The sequence below is a fragment of the Nestor notabilis genome, unplaced genomic scaffold, assembly GCF_000696875.1.
Source record: "Nestor notabilis isolate BGI_N333 unplaced genomic scaffold, ASM69687v1 scaffold17631, whole genome shotgun sequence".
Taxonomy (NCBI): domain Eukaryota; kingdom Metazoa; phylum Chordata; class Aves; order Psittaciformes; family Psittacidae; genus Nestor; species Nestor notabilis.
This window is the reverse complement of record NW_009916245.1, coordinates 9752-23174: the sequence shown is the minus strand read 5'-3', so window position 1 is coordinate 23174 and position 13423 is coordinate 9752. Positions and strand designations below refer to the sequence as shown.

Genomic DNA, 13423 nt, shown 5'->3' with positions numbered 1-13423 from the left:
AGGAGGAAGTAGCTCGTATGCCTGCTGTCAAGGAGCTCCTCTCTGGAGGGAGGGGAATTTGGGTGGCAGGGGGTGGGGAGGGTGTTGTCTGTGTCCTATAGAGGTGAATTAAAATCCTGCTGTAGCTATGGAGTGAAATCAGCACAGCATCTGCTCTGTTGTGCATAGGAGACCTCTTTGCCACATCACCTAGCAACTGTGTCAGCTACTGCCAGTTGCCAGGGTCTGCTGATGGGAGCAGTGCAGAGCTAGGATGTTTAAGGGATGGAAAGGGTTGGGGCAGAAAACTAAAGCCTTGACTGACATGCTGAGGTGGTGATGGGCTTGGGCTGTTCTATTCAGTGAGGAGGAGAGGCAGACTGCAATAGGCACCTGGTACTGGTAGATTTTGAGGGCCATCCAGGTGCAGTAAATGGAAGGCAGGCCCTTGTAACTAGTCATGGCAATAAGATTGCTAATTGAGCACATAACTATTCTGTCTTTTTCCCCCATCTTTTGTATAGGAACAACAGGTTGGGCTGTGTTTAACTACCTCTGTGACACTTGTTTTGTCTTCTGCCAGGCGGTTCGAAAATACTGCCCACATCATGTGGGCCATTACTTGGGCATGGATGTTCATGATACCCCAGATATATCCCGATCACTCCCGCTCCAGCCAGGCATGGTGATAACTGTTGAACCAGGTAAAAAGATAGTCAGTGGTGGACAAAAACACGCAACACTGAGGGTGGCAATACTGCTTTCAGTAGTTAGGTGGTTCCTCTGACCAAAGCATTCAGGTCCTTTCTGGTGAAATTGAAAATAATTATACTATTGGAAAACCTGAAGTTATTCCCCTCCCAAAGTCAGTATCGTATTAGAAAACCCGATTTCCCTCCCAGACACAGCCAAGGTGACGAACTGTGTCTGTGCAGCAGGAAGAGAGTAATGTAGACCTCAGACTGTTAGTGTTTGACCCACGGCAGCATGGGTCAATCAGAGTGCAGAGAAGCAGGGTCAATTCACTTGTGCTGTGGTTTGTGTTACTTTACTGAACTACTACCAGTCACTGGTAGTGTAAGTTTCAAGCATTGCAGTCTGCAATTACAGGCATTCACAACTTAGCTTTGCAGATTAAGCATTTCACATTGAATCTTTTTGCTTGTCACTGGATTTGGATCTGTCAGCTGGAATCTGATATTTAATGCTTGGCTCTTCTCTTTCTCTCTGTTCAGAACATTGTTATAATCATCACTGTGAACATAGCATAGAGAGCAAGAAGTGCAGAAAGGCCAGCTATAATTGTGAAAGTTTCTATTAACATGCCTGTAGGTACTGAGGAGCACTTTCCTTTCTTTGCCCACCAACTGCCGTGAATGAGGGGAAAGAGCAGCTTTCCTTTCCTTAGGGATCAGACTCATGTTGCTGAAAATCCAACCCTGCTCTCATAGTTGTGCAGTAAGGGAAAGGTATTACTCTGGAGAGTGTTGTGTGTTTTAATTCCCTTTCTTCTTTCAGGCATTTATGTTCCTGAGGATGACATGAGTGCCCCAGAGAGGTTTCGTGGCATTGGTGTGCGCATTGAGGATGATGTTCTGGTAACAGAGGATGCACCTCTCATCTTGTCTGCTGACTGTCCCAAGGAGATCTACGACATTGAGCAGATCTGTTGCCGCAAGTCATGATGCCCCTTCTCTGCCTCTTTCATCCTCTTTGGGAGGAGAAGGGCTCCAGGGATGCATATCCTTGTAGTTGTCAAGTGATGGAGGGTGATGGCTGTTTCCAAGACTGGGACTGGGTGAAAAAGCAGAGCAACCTTTTCTGTGGGAATTTTCCTTCTGATTTGATTAGTGCTGATGCTGAGCTGTTGTAGGACATGGGGGTAGATTCATCCCTCTGCTGTGCAGATCCAGTTCTGGTGTCCTTGGAGGGATGAATTTTATCAGTGCCACCAGCAGAGCTTCTGCCTGGTCCCTCCTCAAGTGCATAGGTGCAGCTGCTGAGACTGGGGCCCCGTTTTTTCCCCTTCAGCAGTAGTTTCACAATATATTTTTAAAATGAAGCTTTGATAAATGCTGTTTTGGGGGCATAAAGTGTGTCAGACAGCTTTGATTTTTGTAGAGCCCTGGAAGGAAGGGTTTAGGTAGTCAGGAAGATGGATTTGGTTGGGAGGTAGTTTTATCTGAAGCCTGTGGAGAACACTTCTACTATTTTAAATGTAAGGATGTGTTTGGGCCTTGTGCAGGCATATGCCAAATAGGCCAGCAGTAGGGAAAACTATCTTGTCTGGTCTTGCAGCTTGCTGGAGTGTTTGGTAATTTCAGAAAAGACAGATAGGACTCAGAAGGTTGGACATACCCATTCTTGTTGTCTTCCACATTTCTTTCTTTTTGTTCCACGTGTCTCCTATTTTGAGCCCACCTCTACCCTGGGAGCAGGGCAGTGTTTACTGTGCTGCACTCCACTGGTGAGCTGCTGGTTGTCACCTAGACGTGAGGTGTCCAATTCTGGGACGCTCACAGCATCTTTCTGGTTTATGCTGTAAGTGCCAGCAACTTCAGCAGTGTATTTTTGAAGACTCTGCCCTATGGCAAGTCTTGAGTCTTTCTATGGATTTTATATGGAATTTAAAGTAATTCTCTTTTTTCAAAACTCTGTGGGCATGATCACAGCTGCCTTTTGGGTTTTGCCAAGTGCAGTCAGTAACTAATGCTCAGTGATAATGTTTTTGAGGCAGCTGCAAGTATGATTAGGGGCTATGATAGATGACGAGAAAGGGAAGAGTTGTCTTTCCTTAACATCAGCCTGAAACACAGGCCAATGTTTACAGTAGTAAATACACTTCTTAGAGGCAAACATGGAAGCTGTTTGTTCATTAAAAATATTTTGACAATCAGCTATTTAACATGTCTGAAAAATGCCTCTCATCAGTGCATGTCCTGTTGTTTATGCTTGCTGTTGCGTCACATCATACTTCCTTTCTGATGGTAGCTTTCAGTATTTTTCACCTCTTATTCTCAATTTTCTTTCGTTTTCTTTTCTCTTCATGTATCTTTGCCCCACTATAACGTCACTGCTTCCTAATCCATTTTGCTTTCTAATCAGCGTCACTGCCTCTTCCCAAGTTTGCCCTAATTCCTCACAGTGAATGTAGTCAGAAGCATGTGGACCTAGTCGGGGTTCCTGAGGTCAACCTCTCGCTCTGTTTGCTATGTAACCTCGAGCAAAATCAGGGTGGGCGGTGGGTGCTCTTTTGCTTCTTTATTCTTTTCAGTGTTTCATTTCACTTAGTGAAGGCCAAATGGACAGTGTCTTTCAGCTGTCATTGCTTTTAGTGGAAGCTGGGTGCATGCACCAGGGTGCCCAGGGTTTGAATTGGGCACTTGAAAGGCAGCCAAGACCTGCCATAGTTTTGGTTTTTAAACATGATGAAAAGTAACTGCTTTTACAGAGTTTGGTATATCACATTTCGCCTGGTTAAGAGAATCTGCTGATGGAATCTGCTTGGTGCTCATGCATTACAGCGTAAATCGTTAGCAGGAAGGCATGTTAAGTGTGGACACAGAACTGATGAATACTTCTGATGTTCTGATCTGTAACACATTTGTGGTGTCAGTTACACCTGTTAGAGCCATGTGAACTGAGAAAAATATTGGATTTTGGAATTACGTGAGCAACTTAAAATAACTAACTGAGAGCTACATGCGTGTGCTGATCTGCATGTCTGCCCATTTACCTAGCCGAGTTAATAATTGTACTTACTGTAAATAACACTTTGAAATACATATTTAAAACTTATTTTTAAAATAAAACAATTTGTAGAAAGCAGTTTTTCAAGCCATCAAGATACATGGCTACTGAATAGCTAGAAACACCTCCAGAAAGACTATTATTTTCCAGGGGAATTTATAAATTATCTGTAACCTGTCTTGGACTTGAAATAACATTGTCAAATGGAGGCACGCACTAGTTCCTACTCCTCTCAGGAAAATCTTGCAACTTGCAAACACCAGTAGATCTTAGGAATGTTGTGGATGAATGTTTCTCAGTAAAGAAGCGTTTGTGACTCTGCTGAGTGGGGAGTAATGGATTTGCTAGGGCTGCTGTGCCCCACTGTGCCACGTGTGTCTGATTTGGGCTGTGCATTGCTCCAGATTCTGTAGTTCTGCCACATCATTCAGCTGTTTCTGCAGCATAAGTTGCTGCTAATGTTTTGAATCTGTTGTTCCATGTAAAGAAGAGTGCATTTTGCAGATTGTATTAAATTTGAGTCTTATCAACCTGAATTTTTGAAGGCTTTTTTTCACTTACTGCAGAGGTGGATAACCAGAGTATCATCTGGGACGTTCACACATGCCGCAGCGTACCCTTGAATACAGTGAAATCCACGAACATTTTACATGACCTTCATCAAGAAACTCTAAAGAGTCCCTTCTCTGGCTGCAGGTACCTGTGTGTACCTCCCCACTTGCCAATCCCATACTGCCAGGTTTACAGCCTGACTCTGTCATAGAAGAGATTCCTCACTCCAACCACTTGGGTGCAGGAGCAGCTCTCCGTGGCAGCACAAGTCAGCAGCTGCTTGATGAGGGCGTTGGTACGATCACTGGATGCAAAAGGGGAATTGAGGTATATGCAAGTTCACTTGGGGAGAGATTTTACTGCGACTGTGGCACAGGTCTTAAGGGCATCAGAGTAAGAGAAAATGAAAGCCAGCCATCCCTATGGAAAAGCTGCTTTGCTTTCAGAGGAAGCCCAGGAGGCTTTTAGCATTGCCATTTCACCTTCTACCAGGGGACTGCTTTGCCTTGCAGAGAACTAGTTAGTAGTAAAATCCTGTTGTTAACATATGGTCTGAGCAGAGGTGCTAATTTGCAGGTATGCTTCTGTCATCCAAGTGGAAAGAAGTTTGGCATTTGACACAATTTGGCATGCTGTTATCTGTGAAGAATACAGTATGTCTTTCCTAAAATTGAATTTTGCAAAGGAACCTTGTGGTGTAGAAAGAGGCAAATTGAGGGAGCTTGTAAAATGAAGGTGGAGGTTTTGGGGAATGTACAATACATCAGAAGATTCAGGGAAAGGGTGTGATCTGGAGCTGTGGGGATGTGTGCAGGTGGATGCGAGAGCAAGGAGACAACAACAGGGTATAAAATGGCTATGCAGTATGTTGTCAGAGTAGTGCAATAGCTTCAGGAAACTGGTTATGTTAACCAGGAGGCCCTGATCGATTTGTCCTACTCAGGAGGGGGGAACAAAGGAGTCAGATTGTATTGATGAACTTGGTCTTAACAGTTAGTTTAATTATTTCTTTTAAAAATCAATAGAATTATCATATGAGAAAGTTTTCTGCAGTTTCATATTATTGATCATGTGTCATATTTTAAATAATGTGAAGGAGAAAAAGTACATTTGTAGACAAAATCTTCATTATGATGGAGAGCAAGGCTGAGGTTACCTGCTCTTACGCTACCCAAATTACTGCTGTGGAAATTTAGTAATTACTCCCAGGAGAATTACCATAAAGCAAAAAGAGTTAGGGTTAAATTTAGAAAAAAAATCTATACAAGATAAAGGACAAAAATGCTTTAATTATGATGAGATGCTTAATACTTTGTGTAATTGGATAATAAAACTCTGCACTGCAATAAATCGACAATTTTTTATTTCTTTTGAACTGAGTTGTCCCAAATCCCATATAGGCATCTCTTCATTAGTATGCAGATCTAAACTGCATTGAAGTTTATAATTTTCTGGTATCATTACAGCATCTCTCTTAAATATGCTCCCTACATGCGTGCTCAGCCTCCACTTGATTAAAAACCATTGTTAGGACACTGTCACAATGCTGGCTCTAGGAGAGGATCTGACTTAGAAAAGTCGTTGTATTTCAGAAGTGTAACATGAAGTTATGTTTCAAAGCAGAATTTACAATCGAAATGGGCAGCAAGGCATGGTGGGCTCCATGGTGCTCAATTTCCCCCCTCAGCTTCTTTCTCCTTCTCAGAGCTTGTCTTGCTGTCTTAACTGGCTGCCAGCCCTGAGCCTTCCACACTAGCAGCAAGTGGAGCAGTGAACCCCTGTGTTCCTGTGATGCCTCAGCCCAGCTGGTTGTTTCTCTGAAACTCTGCCTGATATTCGGCTAACCAGAACCAGACTCTTTAGATGATGGGAAGAAAGAAGCAAGGAAGAATTTTCATGTCTTCCATGTGTGTTGCCTTCTCTTACTGACGCATACCACATATGCCTTTTTAACTACTATGACAGAGTTATCTATTAACAATGGCAAAGAAAAAGAAAGTATTCCTGTCTGGGTAAGTCTGATGACGAGATTTTTGAGCAAGTGAAAGGTTAACAAGAAAGCTGGTTGTAGGCCCAGGAGTGAGAATGGCTACTGTAGGGTTCAATCTGTTCCCTCCCCTTGGATGCTGGGGAAACAAGAAGCACTGCAAGGAGCCATGTACAGTCTCAGTTTGGGAGCTTCTTGCAAATGCTGGTCACCAGCATGGTGTGGTCAGCCAGAACTGACCGTGGTTGAAGCTCTGTTGGTTTTCCCCTCTCAAGACCATGAAGAAGAGCCCGTGTCTTTTTAAAGGATTTCATGATTCTGGCAGCAGAAGTTGGAAAAACTAAGCCTGTGGTTCATTCATCAACTAGAAGTTTGTAGTCCAGCAAAACTGGTTGAAATGCATTTTTTTCTAGGGAAATTGGCTCACTGTGTTTTTTGTCAGTAAATCAGGTGAATATGAACAATATTGTGTGAGAGGGAGGCAAGCTCAGATTCTTTTTATTCCCAGGCAGAAGAGGCTTCTGCCTCGATGTGCACTTTTGGGAGGTTAACGTGAAATGGATTGGCTACTGGTCCAAACTGGGATTAAGCAGTCTGATGCTTGTCTCGGGAAATATTTAGCAGATGCCAAATAATCTCTTATCATGTGAATCTTTTACTCAGAGAAGAAGTGCTTAAGTTTGGGGATAATATACTTTGCTTTTCCAGCCTAATGTGCACATACAACATCAGTTTTGCCTATGGGAGCTACAGCCTCTGTAATAAATATTGCATCTCTGTTGTGTACAGGTAGCAACCATTGTAGTCATTCAGAGAAGGTGCAGCTGTTAATGCTACAAATGGGGCTGGGGTTTAAGCTTTCTCAGTGCAGGTCTCATTCCAGGCTACAAAACCTGGTGTTCTTGATACTGCCTATGATCACACTTTCTTACCTCCACTTGGGAGACTGATTGTGACTATTGAGCGGCCTCTGCGAAGTTCATCATTTGTGTTGGCACTTCTGTGGTGTCGTCCTAATGTGCCATCAGGATCCTATTTTGATCTGGTAACTGCTTAATGGTTTTAACATTGCTTCTTGGATAGACAAGGTTTGATATGGCATCAGGGATTAGGAGGGTTCCTACCACGGGATTGAAACTGCTGCGGAGCCAGGTCTGGCTGACTCCTCACACACTGTGCATATGCTCCCTCAGCCAGTTGCACATGGCTTCTCGCGCTCACAGGGACAGAGAGACACGGCTCAGGAGTCTCCAGTCCTCACATCACCGTGCAGCTGCCCATGTCACGGCGGCCTTCAGTTTCCAACTGTTCTTCTGACTGTTCCCCCTCCAGACTTGTACCAGAGTGCAGCTGAAACAGCCGTAGCCTCCAGTGTGCTCGTTGTAACGACTTCTTGTCAGATTCCTGAGTTACTGCTGAGGTTCCTGTGGTGCGTTGCAGATATCTGGTATGTATATTGCTTTCTAATTTATACTTTACCATGTTCCTTTTTCCAGGAGATGAGCTTTTTAACAGCTATATGGGTGTTACTGTGGTGACTGTAACCAGGCAAAAACATACAGTTTGTATAGAGATAGTTACATTTGTGGACTTGGTTATGATTAAGAGATTTTTAAAGGCAATGCTGTATTTTTTCCCCTTCCCTGCAGAAAAGAGAGAGGTTCCTTATGAGCTTTCAGTTGCACACTACAAAGTGGAAAAGTATGATTCATCTTCAAAAGCATGTGTGTATTGGTGTATATATACACAAACACAGACATACAATGCAAACAAATGTTGTGACTTTTAAACAGAGATTTAGAAGACATTTCTCCAAGCATAGTTAAGATTGTTCAGATACTTTTATTTATGCTTTATCTGGATTTCTTGATTAATTTTATCTTAGAATTTTCAGGGTTTATAATTCTTGGGTTTTGAATAATAGCATTATCTCTGTAATATATCTTACTGTAGATAACTGTCATGTAGCCTTAACATTTCCCCCATCTTCAGAGGGTTTTTTTCAGTTTTACAATGTCATTTCCCTGTAGTGTGAGGTTTTTGAGGAGACAGCATTCTGTGATTCTCACCTGAGTGCCTTTCCAAAAAAGGTGAGAATATGCTATCTGAAAGATGTGATTATTACTCTTAAAATTCAAAATTGTAACTATGTGAGGTTTGAACCCAATTGTATCATTCTAACTTAGGTTCTTAGGGAAATAAAATAGAAAAGTGTAGCAATTAATGAAAAAGAGGATTATAGTGCAAAGCTAAATTTCTAGTAGACTGATAACTGCAAATTAATCTCAGCCATTAGATATGAGAGCTATTTTCCTCTGGTGTGCAACTCCTTCTGAAATTTTAGTGAATGTTAATAATAAATTAGAAGAAGATAAGCTGTTTCTCTAAGCTCATTTAAGGCAAGAAATGCACCAAATGCTACATTTCTTAAGGAGTCCATTTTTAATGAGTCACAAGCTAATAGAAGACTGAGTTGAAAATCCTCTAGAATGTTGCCTATCTTAGCTTAATAGTGACTGAATGAGAGGGTATGAAGCACCCTTTGATCAAACAGTTTGAGTGCCTTCCTATTACAGCCACTGCATTTTACCTCCTCAATTTAGCACTGAGCCTGGTAGCTCATGTGTGACAGCAGCAGATCCCTCAGTAAGGCATCAAGCCTTGATGTGAAGTATGGGGAAGGGAGAAGAATGAGATGGAGAATTGTTTCTTTCAGTCATTTGTTAATCACCTCATCATTAAAAGTGTATGCACCTTTTTTGCCTGCCCCCTACCTCCCAACAGGCATAGGGAGGGTAAGGAGCAACTTTACATTTAATGAAGAGTTTGGATGTCTGCTCTGCGTTCAGTTTAGCCTTGACCATGGAACTGTGACTGTACTTCTATAGAAATATCTACAACTCTGAACTTCATGTCCTCCTGGAGTTGCATTTCTCAGAGTCCCCAGAGTTTAGCAAGGAAAACAAATCCAGCAGGACAAAGAACCAGAAAGGAAAGGAAGAAAATAAGCAATGAAGAGACATACATGTTGGATGACACTTCTCTGGTAGAAAGATCTTGGACACATACATGCACATGAAAGAAAATCAAGTCTACCAGTAAATAGTGTCATCTCCTTTTTATTCTTTTTTTTTTCCCCTCCCTCATACTTAACATAATCTTTGTGTGTTTAAAAAATTAAATGTAAAGTTGTGAAAGGGCTGTAAAGTGACTCCTCTCAACCTGGATCCATCCTGCCCTGGGGCCTCCCCCTCTTCTTGCCATCACATTTGTTCCCGCAAAACAAGGAATTGTATAGGATATGAGCATACTCCAGATATTATCTGAGTCTTCCAGCTACTCCCTGGTGCACCTGGGTTTGCAGATCTTGGACTATTTGTGCCAAAGCAAAGTGAAAGAAAAAATCCACATCCTGAAGAGTGCAAGTGGGGTGAAAAGCAATTCTGTGAGTCAGTGTTGCCTGTTAGGTTACATTCTGGACTTAGGATAAGCTGTTTCAGAAAAGGCCTGTCCTTGAAACTGTTTTCAGTTACATTTGATCACTTTAATCTTCTCAGCAGCAAAGGTCTTCCCTTGAAATCCTCAGTGTCTTTTGTTCTTGATCTTATTTGAAATGTGACAGGCAGGATGCAAATTCCATGTACCTCCAACTCTTTCCCAGCCCACTTGGTAAACTTGTATTGATCTCACTTTAATATATGTAATAGGTAACAAACATACTGTGGCGGGAGGCATCTTCATCCTCTCACCTGATGTTTTCAGACCATTTCCATTGGAAAGCTTGCTCCAGATTACATGCTGGAAGATGTGAATGACACTTAGTGGAGTTAAAAGGAGGGGTAACCTTTTACAGGGTCCATAACCTGGATTTGCCCTGAAAGAAGTTTGGAGAAGGTCTGGAGGAGACTGACCCAGGCAGCCTGTCCCAGTACCAAGCACTGACTGGGAGGGTGTCTCCCTGAGAGCTTTATTCCACACTTGGAGGAGAAGGGGTATGAGCTTGTGTACGCCCTCTGTGTGTTTTTCTACATACCCCCTTTTCAGTTCAAATAGGGGAAGCAGATATGCACCTACTTTCCTCTCCTAAGTAATTAATCCAGGGGAGGTGCCTGTGTCATGCAGCAGTTGCAAACTGAGCACACAGTGATGGGCAGTCTCTATTGCTTAGTTTGAATTCATTATATCCTCTATCTTTTCAAGTCGGTCATACCATGCATGATTTTGCTCCCAGTGTGCCTCGCTCCATTTTGAATTGTGCTTCAGGCTCTGCCATTCAGTCTTTCATAACCTGCATGTGCACAAATCATTATTTCATTTTATCTGGAGATAGCTGGACTGATGATAACACACCAACTGTTTTGGGAAGTTTTTAGAGGTCACCAGTGTCAAGGACCAACAGTTTGCATTATCTCCTTTATTATGTGTATTATGTTTTTCAAAATAATATTATTTAACTATCACATGGCAACTTGAAGCATTCTTGAAATTTATGCTTGTTGCAAACATCGTATCCTCTTCCCCAATTTCAAAATTGTTACATAAATAACAAGACTAAAAATATTTTTTATTACAAGAATCTGGGGAAGGTAGAAATAGATTATTTCCAGCTCTTTCATTCAAGGAACATATTTCTAAAAGGAATAACATTTTACGTAGAAGATGAACTGATGTAGAAAAGTTAATAATATGAATTTTGATTAATTTTGTAACTCTTTAATGTATAAAAGTTTTAGAGTATCATATTCACAGCTCCTGGCTGTAAATCTGCTACGTAAATAGTTGAGATCAGACAGGTCTTGAAGTGGCACGTTCCAGGCTTGGACTGGAAGTACGATTTCTGTATGGGCTGCTACTGCTTATCATATCCTCAGCTGGTCTTCATAAAAAGGCCAGCTGAAGTATTGCTGAGCCTATGGAAACATGAACAAGTGTTTTCCAGTGTTATCCCACCTATGTTTTAGTTGTTAGGATAGGACTTTTGCTCCCATGAATTCCAGTCTTGATGGGAGTGGTTGGTGTTCTCTGTCATACTCTAATGAGTATTTGAAACATTAAGTATTAACAATGCATTTAAATTATGGAAAAAAATTCTCCTTTACTCAAAGGGCCATTCTTCGTGTGACTGCTGCTGTATTAGTTGGATAGAGTGAGACTACAAGCTCTCTGAGCTTTTGCATATGGGGCCAGAAAGAAACTTCCATTCTGTGAGAAAGTAAGTTCTTTTTTGCAAATCCGTAGGAATTGTGCTACACTAATGGCAGAAGCCACAATTGCACCTTTTAATTAAAATAATTTTATAATAAAAAGACACTTCCTTCACTTATTCTGCAATTTTAGAGTCAAAATAAACTGGTGCAATGGTTTTAGCCTGATGTAGGCAATGTTCATGGAGAAAAGCTTCATTCACTTATTACTTGGGCAGTTTCTATATTCTTGGGAAAAAAGACATGAAAGATTTGACCCTTGACTGCTTTCCAGCAGTTTTCTGTGCATCGTAGTTGCACATAGTCTGTGCATAAGTACTAAAATTGTTGCCTCTTTTTAACGTTCTTTCCCTAACTGCTCAGAGAATGAAATGTTCTCACACTAGAGTCAAACCCAATGCACATTTACACAGGCTGCCCTGTGCACCTCATCTTTCCCATGTATTTTGAATAAAGCATGAATGTTCAAAATACTCTTACAAGCATCTGTGAAAAAATAACATAAATACTGTTGTTCACAGCCAGTCTAAAGGAGTTCTTCAGACCATGATGAGCAGTGCACTGCATAGCCATAACGTTTAGAGGACGGAAAAGTAATTGTACTACTTGTGTTCAGGTTCCCCGAACTTAAACTCAGAGGCAGTTTATACCAGGCAGAACAGAGAACTTGCTTTCACCTCAGAGAAGCATATCCTTGAAAGTCATGAATACTTTGGTGACGTACACCTGTGAATTAGGAACGGAGAACAAATTTTAACCTTGCAAGTTTGTATACATCTGTTATTCTTGTCCCTGGAAATAGTTTGATTTTAGGGTTTTTTAATATAGTTTTGTATTTGCAGAGGGATGGTTTCTACAGAGTTCCCTGGTGCTAGTTACATCAGCATTTTATAGGCTGCTCATGTAAACTTTTGAGCTTTCATGGCTCTCGGTATTAGCTTTTTAATATAACACAGTTCATACTGGCTTTTATTGGTGTTTAATTTAGGTTAGGGGTTTTTTTGTGTCTCTTCAACTGCAAGGAATGTGGCCTACACTTGTTTGAAACTTTTCTTGTCTGTGTAAACCTGTTATTGATGTCCTTTTTAGTTCTTGCATATTATAACACTCTCTAAGACTTAAACTTCCCTATATTTCTCATGCAGATAATTACTTTACATAGAAAACCCAGATCTCCTATTACAGGTGGGAACCCAGAACTTCTAGATAGTAACTGGAAATCTCTCCTACCTTTGTACCGTATTTTGGGTATTCCACAGATACAGACATCCATAGTTGAATTGTCTAAATAAATCATTCTTAGCAAATGGTGCACCTTATTCAAAGGACACATGCAAATAATTTCCAGCCAAATGTTAGTTATTGGCTTCTAAGTTCATGTGCTTTTTGAAGTGATCCCAATATCACTTTTTTCTTCTGGGCATCTGAAATGGTTTAAAGCAACATGTGGTTTGTCACCCTCCTGTAAACAAAATGCAATTTCTAACTAGGGTGAAGGAAAACGTAAAAGTGTATTTTATTTTGGCTGTTCATGTTTATAACAGCATCTTTACTCAACTGAGAGCATTTTCTGCCTAAAAAAATCTTTCTTACTAGTTATCATCTAGATGAATTTGTATGGACAATTCAGATAGTTCAAGAAAAGCCTGTGTGTAAGATGCTGAGAGGAGCAAAGCTTATGTTTTCACAGGTCTTATGAGGAGAAAGGATGTTCTTTCTTGTGCATTAATGTGCTTCATCAGAATTCCTGGGAAGCTGTCCAGCTATACCTAGTAGATATTTCACATACCAGTAAAGTGATTCCTCAGCAATTCAAGCAGTCAGCACAAATGAGACTTAATTTATGGTGAATATCTGCACCTGTTAAACAGTGAAATAGGCTCCTGACATAGATGATCCTTTCATGCTATTATTTAGCTAAATTTTTAAAAGGTCCTATTTTTACAGATTA

The 13423-nt window shown here is 41.1% G+C and overlaps 1 protein-coding gene across 1 annotated transcript in view; it reads left to right on the top strand.

Annotated features, from left to right (window-relative positions):
* The window catches only part of XPNPEP3 (X-prolyl aminopeptidase (aminopeptidase P) 3, putative), a 13303-nt gene extending 11525 nt beyond the window's left edge, over positions 1-1778 (top strand). The window contains exons 8-9 of the mRNA XM_010024494.1: positions 563-683; positions 1498-1778. Coding sequence (XP_010022796.1) covers positions 563-683; positions 1498-1664 — 288 coding nt within the window. The 3' untranslated portion in view covers positions 1665-1778. The remainder of the gene's footprint in view (positions 1-562; positions 684-1497) is intronic.
* Positions 1779-13423: the final 11645 nt, after the last annotated feature.